At 37.7% G+C, this 19,850-nt stretch overlaps 1 protein-coding gene across 4 annotated transcripts in view; it reads right to left on the bottom strand.

Annotated features, from left to right (window-relative positions):
• The window catches only part of INTS8 (integrator complex subunit 8), a 56,839-nt gene that overhangs the window by 19,340 nt on the left and 17,649 nt on the right, over positions 1-19,850 (bottom strand). For 3 of the 4 annotated variants that reach the window (XM_064588101.1, XM_064588100.1, XM_064588102.1), the window contains exons 10-16: positions 19,561-19,726; positions 14,201-14,271; positions 13,662-13,837; positions 12,407-12,540; positions 11,144-11,254; positions 5,972-6,173; positions 1,656-1,777 (exon numbers count right to left, since the gene is read on the bottom strand). In XM_064588101.1, coding sequence (XP_064444171.1) covers positions 1,656-1,777; positions 5,972-6,173; positions 11,144-11,254; positions 12,407-12,540; positions 13,662-13,837; positions 14,201-14,271; positions 19,561-19,726 — 982 coding nt within the window. The remainder of the gene's footprint in view (positions 1-1,655; positions 1,778-5,971; positions 6,174-11,143; positions 11,255-12,406; positions 12,541-13,661; positions 13,838-14,200; positions 14,272-19,560; positions 19,727-19,850) is intronic. The other variant, XM_045896217.2, reaches the window with a different exon arrangement.

The raw sequence follows: 19,850 nt of genomic DNA on the forward strand, positions 1-19,850 counted from the left end.
CATCTGAGAGTTGAGTAAAGACCAAGACTATGGGGTATAATCAGAGTAGTACTCTAGATATGAGGAACTCACATCACAAAGTTCACACACACACACACACACCCAAAAAACAAAACAGATATAATCCAATGTCTAATATTCCAAAGAGAAAGAGGATTCAAATTATGACAATAAATTTTAGGAACAATTGTAGAGAAGACAAAAAGGAAGAAAAACTTTACAAAAGAAAACAGTAAATCTTCAAAGGGCTGAAATGAAATGAGCTCAGTTTTTAAAAGGACATACATGAAATTAGGAGGAAAAAACAAATAACCAAAGACAAATGTAAAAAAGTGAGAAGAGGGGCGCCTGGGTGGCTCAGTTGGTTAAGCGACTGCCTTCGGCTCAGGTCATGATCCTGGAGTCCCGGGATCAAGTCCCACGTCGGGCTCCCTGCTCAGCAGGGAGTCTACCTCTCTCTCTGACCCTCCCCCCTCTCATGCTCTCTATCTCATTCTCTCTCTCAAATAAATAAATAAAATCTTTAAAAAAAAAAAAAAGAAGAGTCTTACAAGAGTTCCCAGATAACCACTGATTTAAGATACTATGTACTAAAGATGAGAGCAGATAAAGAACAAAAAGCATACAAACAATAAGGAGGAAATCTGAAAAACCAAATGTACCAGAAAAATGTTAAATCACTAAATGTTATTTTAACGATAAGACCAGAAAGGGAGAAAAGTCCACTGCTTATTCAGGGTATACATAACATTTGCACAAAACAGACACAGTCTTAGGGAAAACTCCAGTCTCTATTTCTGTCTTCTCCACCCAGAAACATTTCCAGTTGCACAGGACAGATATAATTAAGAAACGAGAATAAACATCTCGGCACCAATTCACTGAAGGAATTCTTTCATTGGGGTCTAATTCCACATACACAAACAAGAATCAGGCCCGAATCTAGAGGAGGAAATAGGCTCTAAAGAAGGTAAGGTGGGGCGCCTGGGTGGCTCAGTCGTTAAGCGTCTGCCTTCAGCTCAGGTCATGATCCCAGGGTCCTGGGATCGAGTCCCACATCAGGCTCCCTGCTCAGCAGGAAGCCTGCTTCTCCCTCTCCCACTCCCCCTGCTTGTGTTCCTGCTCTCGCTATCTATCTCTGTCAAAAAAAAAAAAAAAAAAAAAGAAGGTAAGGTGCTCAGATGGAAATCAGCTAGAAGTGTACCCCTCCCTGCTCCACCAGTTCATACAACAAGAAAAGCTAACTAAACCTCTCATTAGCTTAGGGTTATACCAACATGTTGTCTGTTAACTAATTTCTGCTTGCATTTGCATGAACGCAAAACTATACTTTTAATCACAAACCAACAAACATTTGTCCAATCTTCCACTATATTTTAGAAATTGGACAAGTTCCCTAAGTAGTACAGATCTAAAGAAACAGGGACGCCTGGGTGGCTCAATCGGTTAAGCTCTTGCCTTCAGCTCAGGTCACGATCCCAGGGGTCTGGGATCAAGCCCTGCATCTGGCTCCTTGCTCAGCAGAGAATCTGCTTCTCCCTTTCTCTCTCCCCCACTGTTCATGCTCTCTCTCACTTAAAAAAAAAAAAAAAAGATCTAAAGAAACAGTTACAATGATCCCAAACTAATAATCCCTTTATTTAAACACAAGTTACCTTTACATATGGATTATTCTGAAGCAGAAACGCGGGAACTTGCAGTGTAAGGTATTCATTTTCCCTCCAGTTTAGCATAAAAGCAACACACTCCTCAGCAATCACTTGACGAAGAGGAATATCTAAAAAGCCAAAGAAGAAAACAGTTGGAATTACCATCATAACATTAAAATGAGAACAAAGCAAACATGTACTAAGAGTTCAGTTGAACAAATTAAAAACAATTACAGATGAAAAAATAGAAAAATTCCAACATTTTACATTTTTCTCTAGAAAGTTAAGGTTTCCCAACAGACTGCATGGTCCCCAGTACTAATCAACAAAATCATCTACTATGAATACTTTACATGGCCAACACCCTACTGAGGAAGTCCACAGTACCTGTCCTCTAGAAATCTGTAATTCAAACAAGCAAAGAATAAACACACAAGTACAATGGTACCATATAAACTTTTAGCACATTTAGAGCACAAAAATAGCTAAAACATATAATAAAAGTGTAACAAATCTGACTAAATGTACCATTTTAAATATTTCTGCTGATTAAGACATAATACTCCTCAGAAACAAGTCCTTAACTTTCAAAAAATATTTACTGTGCCAAAAACAATTTTAAATAAAAACTGATGAGAAAAAAAATCACCCAATATTGTTTTGGACCAAAAAAAAAAGGCACTGTTTTGCACATAACTTCCTTTGAAATATTAAATCTACTTTAATATTAAATATGTTGCAAATTTTCATAGCTCAACGTATATAATATTCAGGTTTTAATGTACTTCAGCAAAAAGAAAAATCCCAAAGAATGCTGAATAACAATGTTAACTTAAAATAGGGAGAGCTATTAAACTTTTTGAGTACTTATATTTTAGTCTTTCTAAAAGACTGCCTACGGCTATTAGTTTATATCTCACCTTACCCAAAAAAGGATTTGACGGGACAGAGAGTTATAGGAACACAGCAAAATATACATTCTTTGCATCATCGTCAAGAAAGAACAAAGACAGAAGGGAAATTAGTATCCTCAATGCATGCATGTCATTGAGTTCTTTACATTTTGCCAAAGGCAGATCACACAGCATTTGGCTCCAATGCTTCCTTTATTCACCCAGCACTCCCCAAACAGTAACAGAGCAATGGTTCTTAAACATAAATTAGAATCTAGGGAGAATTCTGATACAGCCTGAAAAGCAGTGATTTGGAGATTAAACTTCCCTTTAAGCATCTGCAATGCAATTAAGCATTATTTCTAAATGTAGAAGTCCTATGCTGTAACAGGCACCCAGAGTAGGCCTAGAATTCAATTTTGTTGAAATCCTAGGAACATAACAAAGACACATCTCAAGAGAAAGTAAGCTGTTGATACAAAGGTATTAAAAGTTGGGAAATTTCGGAGCATCTGAGTGGCTTGGTGGGTTGAGCATCCACCTTTTGATTTCAGCTCTAGTCACAGTCTCAAGGTCATGGGATCAAGCCCCATGTTGGGCTCTGTGCTCAGTGGGGAGTCCACCTGAGATTCTCTCCCTCTCCCTCTGCACCCCCCCCACTTGTGCATGTGCGTGCATGCACACATTCTAAATCTTTGGAAAAAAATTAATAAAAGTTGGGGTATTTCTCCCAAAAGACATCACTGGTGTTAGAATAATTAATCTGGGGCGCCTGGGTGGCTCAGTTGTTAAGCATCTGCCTTCGGCTCAGGTCATGATCCCACGGTCCTGGGATCGAGTCCCACATCGGGCTCCCTACTCGACGGGAAGCCTGCTTCTCCCTCTCCCACTCCCCCTGCTTGTGTTCCTGCTCTCGCTATCTCTCTCTCTGTCAAATAAATAAAATCTTAAAAAAAAAAAAAAGAATAATTAATCTGTAGCCTTTATTTATAAATGGAAGGTTGGATCTTTGTCAATTAAGATCACTTCCTATTCCTGATAGTAGAGCCAGGCCAATCCACCTAACACCCTCTTCTACAGAGGGCATGCAACTAATTTGATCAAAATTGACCCAATACTATCAGGAAACAATTTTTTTTTCCTTAAAAAAAGAGGGAGGAGGGGCACCTGGGTGGCAGTCAGTCAGGTATTTGACTCCTGATTTCGGCTCAGCTGGTGGGATTAAGCCTGTGTTGGGCTCTGCATTGGGCGTGGAGCCTGCTTTTCTCTTTCTCCCTCTCCTCGCCCTACCCACTCTCCCATGCTTTCTCAAATGAACCTTAAAAAAAAAAAAAAGAGGGAGGAGTATGTGGCAGATGACCCCTTTTCACACACCTCCCCCCATCATGACCCATGGAGAGACCACTGTACCCACCCTGACTCTCCTGCCAGAGAATCAGAGCCAGGTGTCTGCTGAACTCAGGGAACTTAGTCTGTAACTGAGGCACAAAGACAAGGCACTGCACTGTGCTTATTCCTCCTAACAATAAATGACATCCTTGCCTTTCCATTTTAAACACTACTTGTAACACAAACTATGGGACAAGCAGCTGAACATCCAACAAGGTAAGAATTTACATAAATTAGGTGCAGTGCTAGGAGTCTTGGACAAAAACAGGAAAAAAAAAAAAAAGTGATGTAAATTCCAGACTACTTAAAGGTCAAAAAGGTAGTACAAACAGACCTGTGCTTATTTAAAGGCATTTCCATCTATTTCAAAGAGTAAGAGCAGAGGCTTAACCAGGATTGATGGATTCAAATCCCTGTTCTGTCTCTTACTAGGTGACTTTGGCCAAATTCCTTAACCTCTCTGTACCTGTTTCCTGATTTACGAACAGGGATAATTAAAATAGCAACTACTTCACAGAGCTGCCATGAGGACCAAGTGAATTCTGTACCTAAAGCTCTTCCAACAACATCTGACATGCAGCTAACACTCAACAAATGTTGGAATTTTAAAAATCCCTCTTTTCATTTTAGAGAAATCATGTACGAAAAATCAAACTTCCACCTTTAAAAAGAAAACAGACACAGTAGCATGTGTCCGTGGACAGTGCCAGTATATTACTGGATCAATTTTTACGACATTAAAGGGCACTGACGCATTAAAGCTCAAAGGTATTCTATCAGCAGAGTGCTAAAAAGTTGTACTATCTGCTAGAAATCAGAATGTAATGACAATTAAATTAATCCAAGACTCCAGAGGGCCAGAAGCCATTTCTGTTTTGGTACATTACTAGCACCTTCCTTTATACTTCAATTTTACAGCTTTAAGTATGTACAGTAGGACTTACTGTTCTAAAATTACTAGAACATGTAAAATTAAGAAACTTCTTTAAGCAACATTTACATACAACAGAGATCATTTATATAATAATTTTTATACATAATTATATAATTTATATAATTTTCATAACATATTTATTATTTTTTAAAGATTTTATTTATTTGACAGAGAGATAGTGAGAGAGGGAACACAAGCAAGGGGAGTAGGAGAGGGAGAGGCAGGCTTCCTGGCAAGTAGGGAGCCTGATGCGGGTCTCGATCCCAGGACCCTGGGATCATAACCTGAGCCGAAGGCAGACGCTTTAATGACTGAGCCACCCAGGCGCCCCTTCATAACACATTTATACTTACAAATAGACACAGAATGTCTGTTCCTAAAGTGACAAGTGAGTTCCTGACCCACTGGCAATCATTTTGATGAGTTCTATGATGGTAATAAGGAACTAAACATTCAACCTATACTTACAAGGACATTTTAATTCTTCGTTAACAGAGTATCTTAAAATTGCAATACAGTTTTGTAGTGTGTTGAACAGTGTTCCCTCAAAATTCATTTCCACTCGAGACCTGAGTTGCCTCACATAGAAACAGGGTCTTCACAGATATACTTAGTTAAGATGACATCATACAATTAGGACACACGCTACAACCAATGACTGGTGCCTTTATAAGAGGACACACACACACACGTAACAAAGGAGGGAGAGACAGGAGTGTGAAGCTACAGGCTAAAGAATGCCAAAGATTGCTGGCAGCCATCTGAAGCTAGAAAAAGTCAAGGAAAGATTCTTCCCCAGAGCCTTCAGGGGGGGGCATGGCCCCACAGACACCTTGATTTCAGATATCTAGTCTCCAAAAATGAGAGAATAAATTTCTGCTGTTTTAAATCATCTAGCTTGTGGTACTTTGTTATGGTAATCCTAGGAAATGAATAGTTTCCTACATTATCTTCAATGTTCTCAAGAGAACTCCACATCTGAATTGTTTCAGGAGAGCAGTAACTTTTTTAAGATGGCAAAAAAATAAGAAAATGTTTTTTTAGGATTCTTCCCTACGATTACTTGAGTACTGCACTTCTGAAATTTGGCTTTGTGAACATCTTACCAGGAAGCCTCATTTCCAGATATCCCCGCACCCTACTAATAAGATCAGAAGGAGGCCTTTCTCCTGATTGCCCCGTTCCAGCTTCATGGGTATGAATATCCAAAAGCAGCATCTCATTCAGCATGACCTGACGAAGTTTCGGTGAGAACTCTGTTACCAACTCCAAACAAGCAGCAAATAGCTGTTTGGCATGGGAAAAGTCCTACAGAAAGAAATAACAGATCACTGGGTCACTTTTCCTCTGGAATCAAAAAACGTGCATCCTTAGGAGTACAGAGCAAAGAGAAGAATTTAAATGGTTAACAATGGTTGTCTTGGAGAGTGAGGCTAGATTACCTTTTTCTTTATCATCTGTGTCACTGATTTATTCTGATACTCAATCCTTCCGTAATTTAAAAAAATCCAATAAACAGTATAAAAACATGCTATATTACTAAACAAGTTTTACACAAACTATAAAACCAAAAAAGCTTTTACATAGCTTATACACATACACATATATTTTATATATATAAGCGAATATAACATACACACAAATTATACATGTCACATACATATATGTATATAGAGAATGCATACGGATTCTATGACAAGTACCCTATTATACCTAGGCTATTCAGAATTGGCTCTTACACTCTTCAACAAGGTTTCATATTCTAAAATCTTGGCACACAACCTTACTAGTTCACATAATTGGCTAATAAATCAAATAAATTCACTATAATCCAACCCTTTTCTTACATCTGCTTCTAATTTTTTCAAAGAGTAGTCTTCATTCATTCTTTCTTTCTCTCCTCTCATGTGCCTCCTTGACTCCTACAATCTGGCTCCTACCCCCATCACAAAGAAGAAATAGTTCTTACTAAACAAAGATCTTCTAATTGTGCAACCTACTGAACACTTTTTAGTTATCTTACAGGACTTAAGGGCCGCATCCTGGTGCTGCCCACTCCCTTGTTCTTGACAGTCTCTCTCTTCCCTTGGCTATTATGACTCCACCTCTGTTTGGTCCCTGTACCCATCATGCCACTGTTTCTTGGACCCAATGTTGCATCCCCTAGATTCTGTATATTCACCCTGGGTGATCCCTGAGGCCTCCCAAATCTGTATCTCTAGCCCAGACCATTCCCCAAGCTTCAGGCTGTTTCCAACTGCAGGCCTGAATTAACCATTGTAAAAATGAATAATCGATCCTTCAAAAATGTTTGTCTGCATATTCACTTGCTGGCATCCAAAGCGGAAAGCTGAGCATTGCTCTCCATTCTTCTCTCCCTCCTGCCTTCCACAGCACATCAGTAAGCAATCAATTCTAGATTTTACCTCCTAAATGTTTCCCCTCTGTTTTCTATCCTTTCTAATACGTGTGCCACTTACTAGCTGCATGACCTTAGACGATTTAATACATTTGGCTCTGATTTCTCACCTATAAAACTGACTGCACTGTGTGTGTGAAAAGAATAAGTGAAAGAATAAATATATATGAAACCTGCAGAAAAGTCTCCATTCCCAATAAAAGTTAGTTAATTTAGGGGTGGAAAAAGAAAAGCTGCCAATGACATGTCCCCATTATAAACTTTTTTATCTATAGCTGTATGGTCCAATATGGTAGCCACCAGCTATATGTGGCTACTGAGCATGTGAATTGTGACCAGTCCAAATTGGGAGGTGTTTTAAGTGTAAAATACTAGATTTTGAGTGAAAACCTAGCACACGCATTAAAAAAAAAAAAAAAAATCTCAGTAATTTTTATATTGCTTATTTGTTGAAACGATAGTTTAGATATATTGGGTTAAAATGTATTAAAATCACTTATGGGGGCGCCTGGGTGGCTCAGTTGGTTAAGCAACTGCCTTCGGCTCAAGTCATGATCCTGGAGTCCTGGGATCAAGTCCTACATCGGGCTCCCTGCTCAGCGGGGAGTCTGCTTCTCCCTCTGACCCTCCTCCCTCTCATGATCTCTGTCTCCCATTGTCTCTCTCGCAAATAAATAAAATCTTAAATAAATAAATAAATAAATAAAATAAAATCACTTATGTACTTTTGGTGTTTCTAAAAATGTGCTACTAGAAAATCATAAATTACATATGTGGTTTGTATGTTATTTCCATTGGAAGTGTTGAGCATGCATCACAATTACCTAGCGAGCTTATTAAAACAGACTGCTGGGGCTGTTTCTGATTCCCCAGTTTCTGACTCCGTAGGTCTAGGCTGGGACCCAACATTTTGCATTTCTTTTTTTTTTTTTTTTTTTTAAAGATTTTATTTATTTGACAGAGAGAGATACAGCGAGAGAGGGAACACAAGCAGGGGGAGTGGGAGAGGGAGAAGCAGGCTTCTCGCGGAGCGGGGAGCCCGATGCGGGGCTCAATCCCAGGACCCTGGGACCATGACGTGAGCCGAAGGCAGACGCTTAACGACTGAGCCACCCAGGCGCCCCAACATTTTGCATTTCTAACAAGTTCCCAAATGTGGCCAATGCTGCTGGAGTCGCAATCCCACTCTGAGGACCTCTGGTTTACAGCATTATCTACAGAAGGTTCTTTGCTCACTAAAAACAGTTTTACATAAAAATTTATATCAGAAAGTATTTAAGCTTAGAAATTTTTGGGGGGGGGGAAGAGTTTAAGGAGATGCTAAAGTAAAGTGTAAATATGAACTTTTTGAATAATGAATTACCCTATTTTTTGTTTTAAAACATACATGCATTTAGAAATAAATCTAACAAAATACATGCAAGATGTTTATGCTGAGAACTACAGAACTTGTTGAGATAAAGACATACATAAATGGAGACCTAAGTAAATGAAGACATACACTAAGTTCATGGATTAAAAGACATAATATTACCATCAATTCCAACTGTCCCCAAATTGATTTATAGATTCATTGCAATCTGAATCAAAATCTCAGCAAGATTTTCTTTCTTCCCCCCACCCCTTTTTTTTTAAGTAAACACTGAAAAGCTGATTCTAAAATTTATATTAAAAAGCAAAGGGGAGGGGTGCCTGCTGGCTCGGCCTTCAGCTCAGGTCATGATCCAGGGTCCTGGGCTCGAGCCCCACATTGAGCTCCCTGCTCAGCGGGAAGCCTGCCTCTCCCTCTCCCACTCCCCGCTGCTTGTGATCCTGCTCTCACTACCTCTCTGTCAAATAAATAAAATCTTTTAAAAATACTAAATAGGGCGCCTGGGTGGCTCAGTTGGTTAAGCGACTGCCTTCGGCTCAGGACATGATCCTGGAGTCCCGGGGTTGAGTCCCGCATCCGGCTTCCTGCTCGGCAGGGAGCCTGCTTCTCCCTCTGACCCTCCCCCCTCTCATGTGCTCTCTGTCTCTCTCATTCTCTCTGTCTCAAATAAATAAATAAAATCTTTAAAAAAAAAAAAAACTAAATAAATAGCAAAGCAAAGGGGAGAAGCGCCTGGCTAGCTCAGTCAGTAGAGCATGTGACTCTTGATCTCAGGGTCGTGTGAGCCCCACACTGGGTATAGAGATTACTTAATAATCTTAAAAATAAGTAAATAAATAAAAAGCAAAGGAGAGGGAGGTAGCACCTGGCTGGCCCAGTCAATACAGGATGCAACTCTTGATCTTAGAGTAGAAAATTCAAGCCCCACATTGGGCGTACAGTTTAATCTTTTTAAAAAATAATAAATAAAATTTAAAAAGCAAAGGACCTAGGATAGCCAAAATCATTTTAAGTACAATAAAACTGGAGGATTTGACAGCACTTGGTTTCAAAAGTTACCATAAAACTCAAGTGGGGCTCCTCCCCCACCTTTTTAAAGTAAGCTGGAAAAGCACAATTGTGAAAAGAGAAAGGAATGTGAACAGAGAAATAAGACACGTGAACTCTAACAGTATTTTCAGGCAGATCGATTTTAGGTAAAAGAAGAAAAGCTAGGAACTGCTTCCCTTAAAATTATAAGGTCTACATGTTGGACTTCTAGCTAGAAAACTGCTGGTCTAGAAAACCCGACCACCTTAACAAAGCTCACAGAGCCTCTGTACAGGCTGCATCCAACTTCCCCCTCCTGCCTCATCACGGCCTCCGCTCACATACCAAGTGGCACTCTAACATCAGCTTACTGCTTCCAGGCCCCATGTACACCATCCTATTTCTTATCTCTGAGCTTTTCCAAATGATGCCATCTTTTATACCTCGCTAACTTACTCAAGTCTCGAGGTTTAGCTCAGGATTTCTGCCTGAACTAAATTTGGAAATGCCATCTTTAACCTGCCTCTAGAATTTTCTGTACTAATACTTGTGCAATTATACCATCTATTAATCATTTAACATTGCACTTATGTCTTGACTTCCCAAACAGATTACAAACTCCTTATGTAAAACAAACTACAAAAGTATTTTTAAGGGGGGGGGGGCGCCTGGGTGTCTCAGTTGGTTAAGCGGCTGCCTTCGGCTCAGGTCATGATCCTGGGGTCCTGGGATCGAGCCCTGCATCGGGCTCCCTGCTCTGCAGGAAGCCTGCTTCTCCCTCTCCCTCTGCGTGCCTCTCTGCCTACTTGTTCTCTCTCTCTCTATCTCTCTCTCAAATAAATAAATAAAATCTTTAAAAAAAAAAAAAAAGTATTTTTAAGGGATTTGGAACACAATTTTACTAACTGAATCCTAAAAGACACAATAATTTTTCATGGTCTCTATTTTTTTTTTTTTAAAGGAATGGAGCTGTATCCATATATCCAAGACCACTTTGGTACAGTTATGAGGGTGAAGGAAAAAGAACTAGAACACCTTTTAAAATATACTTTTAGGGGGAAAAAAAAACTTTTTAGGCCTAGAACTATATTTTAAGATCAAGAAAATATGGGGGGCGCCTGGGTGGCTCAGTTGGTTAAGCGACTGCCTTCGGCTCAGGTCATGATCCTGGAGTCCCAGGATCGAGTCCCACGTCGGGCTCCCTGCTCAGCAGGGAGTCTGCCTCTCTCTGACCCTCCCCCCTCTCATGCTCTCTCTATCTCATTCTCTCTCTCAAATAAATAAATTAAAAAAAAAAATAATAATGTGAATTATCAAAAAAAAAGAAAATATGGGAAATTCTGATTCCTGGGTTTTATGATAAAATTAATAAAGCATTTTTGTTTCTTTGTTTTTTTAGGTCAGACCCTGAATATAAATCATGTTCTTAACCAGTAGTTGATGTACACTTTTACTCACCTTAACAGTACTGCAGTGTAAACCTTTGGCCATAAGAATGTAAACCAAATCTCTTGTTAAACTGTCTTTAATTCCCAGGATAACCCCACTATACACAGAAGGTACTTCCCACTAGAAGAAATAAAAAATATATAAACACACACACACATATACAGAAAGCCAAATCTAGGGAAGAATCTTTCAATAATCTTCAATCACATTTAAAGAAGTCCTGGAAAGGTCGCTTTCGTAGAGAAAGGAAAATGACAGCCATAATGAAATGCTAATAAAAATGAACATATTCACTATAAGCCAGTAATAAATTAAATGGATTGGAACTTTCTAAAGAATAATCTATAGAAAAAAAGGGAAAAAAGCCCGAGGAGTATATGTATTAATTTATGTGATCCTCAACAAAATACAATGAAGTAGGTACCATCATCCTCATTTTACAGGTAAGAAAAGCGAACACACAAATGTCAAATAACTTGCCCAAGACTGATTACATAACTAGTAAGTATAGAGGCTGGGATTCAAACTCAGGCAGTCAGAACTCCCTCTCTTTACTATGCTATACTTCTTCATCTATAAAAATGAGCACTAATAATAACATCAACATTAATGAAGCCCAACACTAATGTTCAGAGAAATTTTTCATTCCACTGCACTTACATGTTCAAATCCCATAAACTATACATAAAGTTCTGGCTGCCTTTTTACTACATTTTCAGCAGAGAAGTATGCACTGAATTAGGCGTACTGCCATACAACTGTAATTTCTCCCGTATCTATGTGCTATCTCTCTTGTATCTTCAGCTACATTCCACTGAAATGTTCTAAAAGTTATTTTCATGTGCACTTTGCATGCAGGAAAGCTTTTGAATAGATAACCTTAGAAGCAGGTAAATCCATTAGCTGGGTATTTTTAAATGAACATATAAAGCCAAAAATGTCCTAAAAAGTTTTAACAAATCAGTTCCAACCTTCAGGCTTTAGACTTCAAGAGGGTATTGATAAAAACAAAAATACTCTATAAGCACATAGCAAAGAGCAGCTACAGACTGCATAAAGAATATTCCTTATACATATACTTACAGCTTTATTTAAAGTATATGGAGATGCTATGACAATAAATAGGACATAAACTTATTCTTAAGAGGTTACGGAGCCTCTCCCCCACTTGTGTGTGCGTGCTCCCTCAAACAAAATCTTTTTTAAAATAAATAAATTATATCAGAAAATAAGTGTAATTTTCTTATCTGTCCTTGACAAAGGGTTTCTAACCTTGTTAGACACAGTCCAGAACTGGCGCTCTGAAGTCATACCATGTAATTCAATTAAAATCTGTCGAATCCTCCAGGGATCCACTGACAATATCAGCTGATGCTCCAACTGACCAATGTTGACACTTGCTGAAGCTAAGAAAGAAGAGATTTCCATTTCAATAATGACTTAATTCAAAGAAATCCTTAATCCTACAAATATGAGAATGATAATTTGTTGAGAGAAATTGTATATGTATGTTAAGTATTATATCTGTGAGAAACAGCTCTCATCTTCAGAACTCATTCAACATAAATTACATATTAATTTTATCTGCCTACAGAAAACCTAACAGTTTGTATTAAGTCTGCATTTAATAAATAAATACAATGAAAATACAAACAAAGATAAAAATCAGTAACTGGTTCACAGAAAGAACTAGGTGGAATATATGGAAAAAATTTATGTAGACAGTCTCCTACTTTCAAACAATGTGTTAATAAAGGCATGTGTAAATATATTTTTGTTTTAATAAATACTAAAAATGTGGGTTTTTTTTTTTAAAGGCAGAGGAAGAGAAGGTGGAGGCACTGCCTTCCCAGAAAACCAAGATCATTAAAATCTCTAATTACAACTAGACTTTCAGATAGTCTTCATTAATCCATTCCCAACAATTTAGGTCTTAATGGCATTTTTCCTAGTGAGGTTCAAAGCAGCTACAATTTTGTTTTGTTAAACCAAATGATTCTGTCTCACCTATATTAAGCTCTAAAGCTTATGTTTCTTATTAATGAAAACCACTACATCTTCTACTTATATTCACAAAATAAAAGCAAAAACAGAAAAAAATCATCAAATAAATAAGGCAAAAATAGCCATGTCGCCAAAGAGGAATGCTTAGCCAGCAGACAGTGTCACATAGCACTGTAGGCTGAAATGCACGAGAGCCTGTATTTTTTTATGAGTCTCAGGACACTTTACCACTCCCCTCCCAGCTCTCATTTTTACCTCCAAGACAGCATCACCTTTGTCTATTTCCCCAGCTAGAATCTTGTATGTAACTAGGCCTCAATCTCCATTAAACACAGACTCAGCAGAGTTCGGAACTTAATGCTTAGACAGAAATAGGACTACAAAAGACTGGTAAATTTCTAATTAATTACTGACATAAGTATAAATTAAAACAAGTGAGAGGACATCCTCAAATACACTGAGGGGCAATATAATAGAAGGGCAAAATGTGCTAACATTTTCGCTAGCAGACTAGAGAGCTAACCTGGGATATCATAAAATGAAGTTACAGGTTTAATGCACAGATTTACTCTAGGGGATCTCTTCCTCATCTGATCAACAAGTAGCTTTCGTTCTTCATCTTTCAACAATGTAATGAAAAGCTCATGTGAAGAAATCATGAAAACATACTGCAGATCTTCCAACCCCAGACACACATTCCTAGATCAGTAAAAATATTGTAAAACAAAAAAAGTTTATAATTTAGTTTGGGAAAAACAATCATGTTAACCAATCTTTATTAATAAACCATTTAACAAACTACCACTTCATAAACTATATAATAATATTTGAAATAGATTTAAAAAATTTTTTGGTCCTTATTTAAAATTGTGAAGTCAATATCAAAATATACAAAAAGAGTAATACCAATCCTGAATTTTGTGTCACTACACAAATCTGAACGTAAACGGCTCTCAAATGACTGCCTGGTTATAAGACATGCAGGATAAATACAAAAAGTAATGAAAGTTATTTTTCTCACAGGACTAACTTGAAAGTTAAGGGGGAAAAAAAGGCACTTACTTTAGAAAAGCAGCCATGTTTCCCTTCAAAGAATCTGAAGCTTTTTCTAAATTTATTGATCTTGAACATACCTAGGAATTTGAGTAATTTTTATTTGAATATTGGCACTTTAAAAAACATACCCTACAGTTTGAAAAGTTTACATTTAAAAACAACCAAATTCTCCTTCAGGCACATATCAATCACAGATTTGTCTAAGTAATTTAAAAGAGGAGACTATGAATAAGAATCATTATGGGGAGAGGGATTGGAATGTGATCATTTCAACAACTGCAGGTATTTACATGAAATAAAGAATAACCTACCTAGCATGGTATAGAGTTTCCCAGAATGTATAAAGTACGTTAACCAATTCTATGAGGTGATAAACTCTACAGTAGCTCCAGTCAGAAAAGTGAAAGAAGATTCATCTGAGATAGCTGAATTGATCAGTAACAGCTAAAGTATATAGAACCAACGATTAAGAATGTAACCAAGGTTTTAAAAATAAACCAAAATTAAAGAACAAAAACTAGCTGTGGAAATGTTAGTTATCTACAAATAACAGTCTCATAATATTCTGAGTTTATTCATCAGATTAAGACTTCTCCCATATATTACTTACAAGAAACCAAAATAAAGCCATCAGTATAAAAGTCCCTAACCTCTGGAAATTGTCAAATATTCCCTAATATGTTAACAAAAAATATATAATGTTCATAGCAGCACTACTCATAATAGCCATGAACTGAAATAACCCTAAAGTCCATCAACTGATAGACATACAAAATGAACAATGAATAATGTATCCATTCAATGAAGTATTATTTAGCCACAAAAAATAATGGAGCACTGATACATGCTACAATATGGATGAACTCTGAAAACATTTACTAAAGTCAATTTAAAAGGAAAAAAAAAAAAAAAAAAGGACCACAAAGGGGTGCCTGGTTGGCTCAGTTGGTTGGGTGTATGACTCTTGGTTTTGACTCAGGTCATGATCTCGGGGTCCTGGGATAGTGCCTTGTGTTGGGCTTCACACTTGGCGTGGAGTCTGCTTGGGATTTTGTGTCTCCCTCTGCCCCTCCCCCGCTCACACTTGTATTCTAAGATGAGTAATAAAAACTTAAAAAAGGGGGGGGGGAACCAAATTCCTTTATATAAATGCCCAGAATAGGCAAATCCAGAGACAAAATTAGATTAGTAGTTACCTGCGGTTAAAAGGACTGAGGGAAAATGAGGGATGACTACTAATGGATAAGAAGTTTTGCTGTGGGGTAGAAGAGGGAGGATGAAAAATTCTAACACTGACTGAGGTAGCAGTTGTACAAATCTATGAACATACTTTAAAAAAAAAACACTGGATTGTACGCTTTAAATGGGTGAATAGTACGATATGTGATATACCTCAATAAAGCTGTTATTAAAAGGGAGGGAAAAAAGGAGCACCTGGGTGGCACAGTCAGTTAAGCATCCAACACTTGATTTAGGTTCAGGTCATGATCTCAGGATTGTAGACTGAGCCCCACATCAGGCTCCACGCTGGGTGTGGAGCCTGCTTATGATTCTCTGCCACCTCTCTCCCTCCCTCTCTAAAAAAAAAAAAAAAAAAAAAAAAAAAGGTAATTTTTCAAGTACCATGCTCAGAAACAGTACTGTAAAAGTTCTATGCTCAGATGAATAGATTATCAGCATATAGCACACTTGAACATCTTGATGTGCAAAATGCTTGCATCATAATAATTTTGCTCCACACTATAAATACTAATGATCTTATAAGAAGTAATACCTGAATATAATTTCATGATAGCTTATTCATACACAGTGATACTCTGTACATGTGTCATGAAACTTAGGGAATAGGTGTTAACTTCTGATAAGCAATATAACAAATGTGTTAATTAAGCTCAATTCTTAAAACAATTAAAACATGAAATAGGGGGCATCTCTATAACTGCTGTAAACATTTTCTTTTTTAAAGATTTTATTTGACAGAGAGCCCAAGTGGAGGGGTGGGGTGCATGTTGAGGACAGGGGTAGTGGGAGAAGCAGACTCCCCAGACGTTTAACCAACTGAGCCACTGAGGCGCCCCAATGTTACAAACATTTTAAAAACTTAATAAACTTAAAAATGTAGGTGAAGGGGGGTCATCTGGGTGGCTCAGTTGGTTAAGCATCTGACCCTTGATCTCAGGGTTGTGAGTTCAAGCCCTGCATCGGGCTCAACACAGGGCATGGAGCCTACTTAAAAAAAAAATTTAGATGAAGTGGATAAATTCTTAGAAAATAACCTCTTAAGGGGCGCCTGGGTGGCTCAGTCATTAAGCGTCTGTCTTTGGCTCAGGTCATGATCCCAGGATCCTGAGATCGAGCCCCGCATCAGGCTCCCCACTCTGCGGAAAACCTGCTTCTCCCTCTCCCACTCCCCCTGCATGTGTTCCCTCTCTCACTGTCCCTCTCTCTGTCCAATAAATAAATAAAATCTTAAAAAAAAAAAAAAAAACTCTTAAAAATAATCAGGAAAAATAGACTACCTCTATACCCACTGATGAAACTGAAGCAATGCCAGAATCTTCCCTTACACAAAAAAACCTCCAGGCCCAAATATTTCATTGGTAAATTTTACCAAACACTTAAAGAAGCAATGAGTTCATTTTTATGGGAACTTTTCCAGGCAAGGAAAAAAGATACCCCAATTTATTTATGAGGTAAGAATGACCTTGGTACCAAAATCAAAGGTAGGACATGAAAAAAAAAAATAGATGTATCAATCTCATACACGAATGTAAAAGACCTTAAAATATTACAAACTAAATCCTGCAATATGTATTTTAAAAAGATAACATATACCTAAAACTAATATGTTATATGTCAATTACATCTCAATTAAAAAAAAAAAGCCATGACCTGGCTGAGTTTACTACAAACAAGCCAAGGTAGTTTAACTCTTAAAAATTAAGGTTTTTGCAGCCACCACAGAAGACAGGGTGGAGATTCCTCAAAAACTTAAAAACAGAACTACCATTTAATCCAGTAACTGCACTACTGGGTATTTACCCAGAGAATACAAAAACACTAATTCGAAAGGATATATGCACCCCCATGTTTACTTCAGCATTGTTTACAATAGCCAAACTATGGAAGCAGCCCAAATGTCCACCGACAGATAAATGGATAAATAAGATGTGGCATATATACGATAGAATACTGCTCAGCCATAAAAAAGAATGAAATCTTGCCATTTGCAACAACATGGATGGAATGAGAGTATACTGCTAAATGAAATAAGTCAGAGAAAGATAAATACCATATGATTTCACTCATATGTGGAACTTAAAACAGATGAACAAAAGAAAAAAAGAGAGAAAAATCAAAACAGACTCTTACCTACAGAGAATATCTAGAGGACTGCCAGAGGGGAGGGGGGTGGGGGATGGATGAAAACGGTGAAGGAGATTAAGAGTACATTTATCTTTTTTTTTTTTTTTTTAAGATTTTATTTATTTATTTGAGAGAGAGAATGAGATAGAGAGCATGAGGGTCAGAGGGAGGAGGAGGGAGCCTGCTCCCTGCACTCGATGCGGCACTCGATCCCGGGACTCCAGGATCATGACCGGAGCCGAAGGCAGTTGCTTGACCAACTGAGCCACCCAGGCGTCCCAAGACTACATTTATCTTGATGAGCACTGAATAATACATGGAATTGTTGAATCACTATACAGTAGTATACTTGAAACGAATATAACACTGTATGTTAACTGGAATTAAAGTTTTTTAAAAATTTAAAAATACGGGGCGCCTGGGTGGCTCAGCTGGTTAAGCGTCTGCCTTTGGCTCAGGTCATGATCCCAGGGTCCAGGGATGCAGCTCCGTGTCTCAGGCACTCTGCTCAGCAGGGAGCCTCCTTCTCCCTCTCCCTCTGCTGTTCCCCCTGCTCGTGCTCTCTCACTGTCAAATAAATAAAATCTTTAAAAAAATAAAATAAATAAAATGTCTACACTACCCAAAGCAATCCACACATTTAATGTAATTCCTATCAAAATACCAACAGCATTTTTCACACAACTAGAACAATCAATCCTAAAATCTGTATGGAACCACAAAAAACCCTGAATAGCCAAAGCAGTCTCAAAAAAGAAAAGCTGGAGGCATCACAATTCCAGATTTCAACTTCTATTACAAGCTATAGTAATCAAAACAGTATGGTACTGGTACAAACACAGACACATATTAATGGAACAGAACAGAAAGCCTAGACATTAACCCACAATTATATGGTCAATTAATCTTTGACAAAGCAGAAAAGAATATCCAATGGGGAAAAAGACAATCTCTTCAACAAATGGGGTTGGGAAAACTGGACAGCAACATGCAAAAGAATGAAATTGGACCACTACTGTATACCATTTACAAAAATTAACTAAAAATGGCCAAAAACTTGAATATAAGACCTGAAACCATAAAACTAGAGGAAAACATAGGTAATAAGCTCCTTGACCTCAGTCTTAATGATGGTTTTTTTTTTTTGGAGCTGACTCCAAAGGCAAGGGCAACAAAAGCAAAACAAAAAACAGACAAATGTGACTACATCTGCTTCTGCATAGCAAAGAAAGCCATCAACAAAATGAAAAGGTAGAAAAGCTGCAACTCATATATCCATTAAGGGGTTAACATCTTACAGCAATGAAAAATCAACTATAAATGCATACAACTTGGAAAAAATCCAATAAACATGTTTAGTGAAGGAAAATAAAAAATACATTTTGTATGATTTCATTTCTATAAAGTTCAAAACAGGCAAATTAAAGAATATTCTTTAAAGATTATCACAAAAGGCAGGACAGTGTTTCCTCAAGGGGAGATGGAGAGGGTTTGGTAAAGGGCATAAAAAGGACTTCTAGAGTGTTGGCAATGTTGTATTTTTGGAACTAAGTGGTATTAATTGTGCTTTATGTATTTTTCTCAATGTCTGTTACATTAAGACAGTTAAAGAGGTAGAAAGATCCAACACAAACACAGATTCTGGAGCTCACAGAAGAGGTTAGAGTTAGGACTTGGCAATGTTTAGTCAACAGGTGACTGAAGCTTTAAATAAGAATTAAAAAATGATATGGGAAGATTACTGAGCCAAAAACAAAACTACTGTAAACAGAAACACTAAAGGGAGAGAAAAAAGAGATGTCGATTGAAAGACCAAGAAAAACCAGTAATGGAGAAACAGCAAAGAGCTCTAAGAGAAGAAAAGGTCGGAGAGAGGTCAGGCGTATCCAACACTGGCAAGTCAGATGAAGAGAGAAAAGAGGGCACTGGATTTGGCAACTAAGAGGTCACTGGTAAGTTTACAGCAAAATTATAAATCAAAAAGGGAAAAAATGTCTTACCTCAAGAAGAAAGTCTATTTTCTCTTTATTAGGTCTAAGAAATAGCTGGTTAAATTGAACACTAATCGCTCTACCTTCCAATATATCACGGACTGTGTTACAGGCACAGACTTTAAAACAGATTTCATCTAGAGCTTCATTTCTGTAGAATACAAAAGTAGACCCACTAATACATTCTTTTTAATAAAAAAAAAAGGTATATATTACAAAACCAAATTCACAAGAATGAGTTATTTATCCTTGAGAGGTAAGATTTTAAGTTATTCAAGCACATGTCAAGGGTGGGGATA

This window comes from Mirounga angustirostris, unplaced genomic scaffold (genome assembly GCF_029215605.1).
Source record: "Mirounga angustirostris isolate CCGP_5_RB_7025 unplaced genomic scaffold, mMirAng1.0.hap1 SCAF_4, whole genome shotgun sequence".
NCBI lineage: Eukaryota > Metazoa > Chordata > Mammalia > Carnivora > Phocidae > Mirounga > Mirounga angustirostris.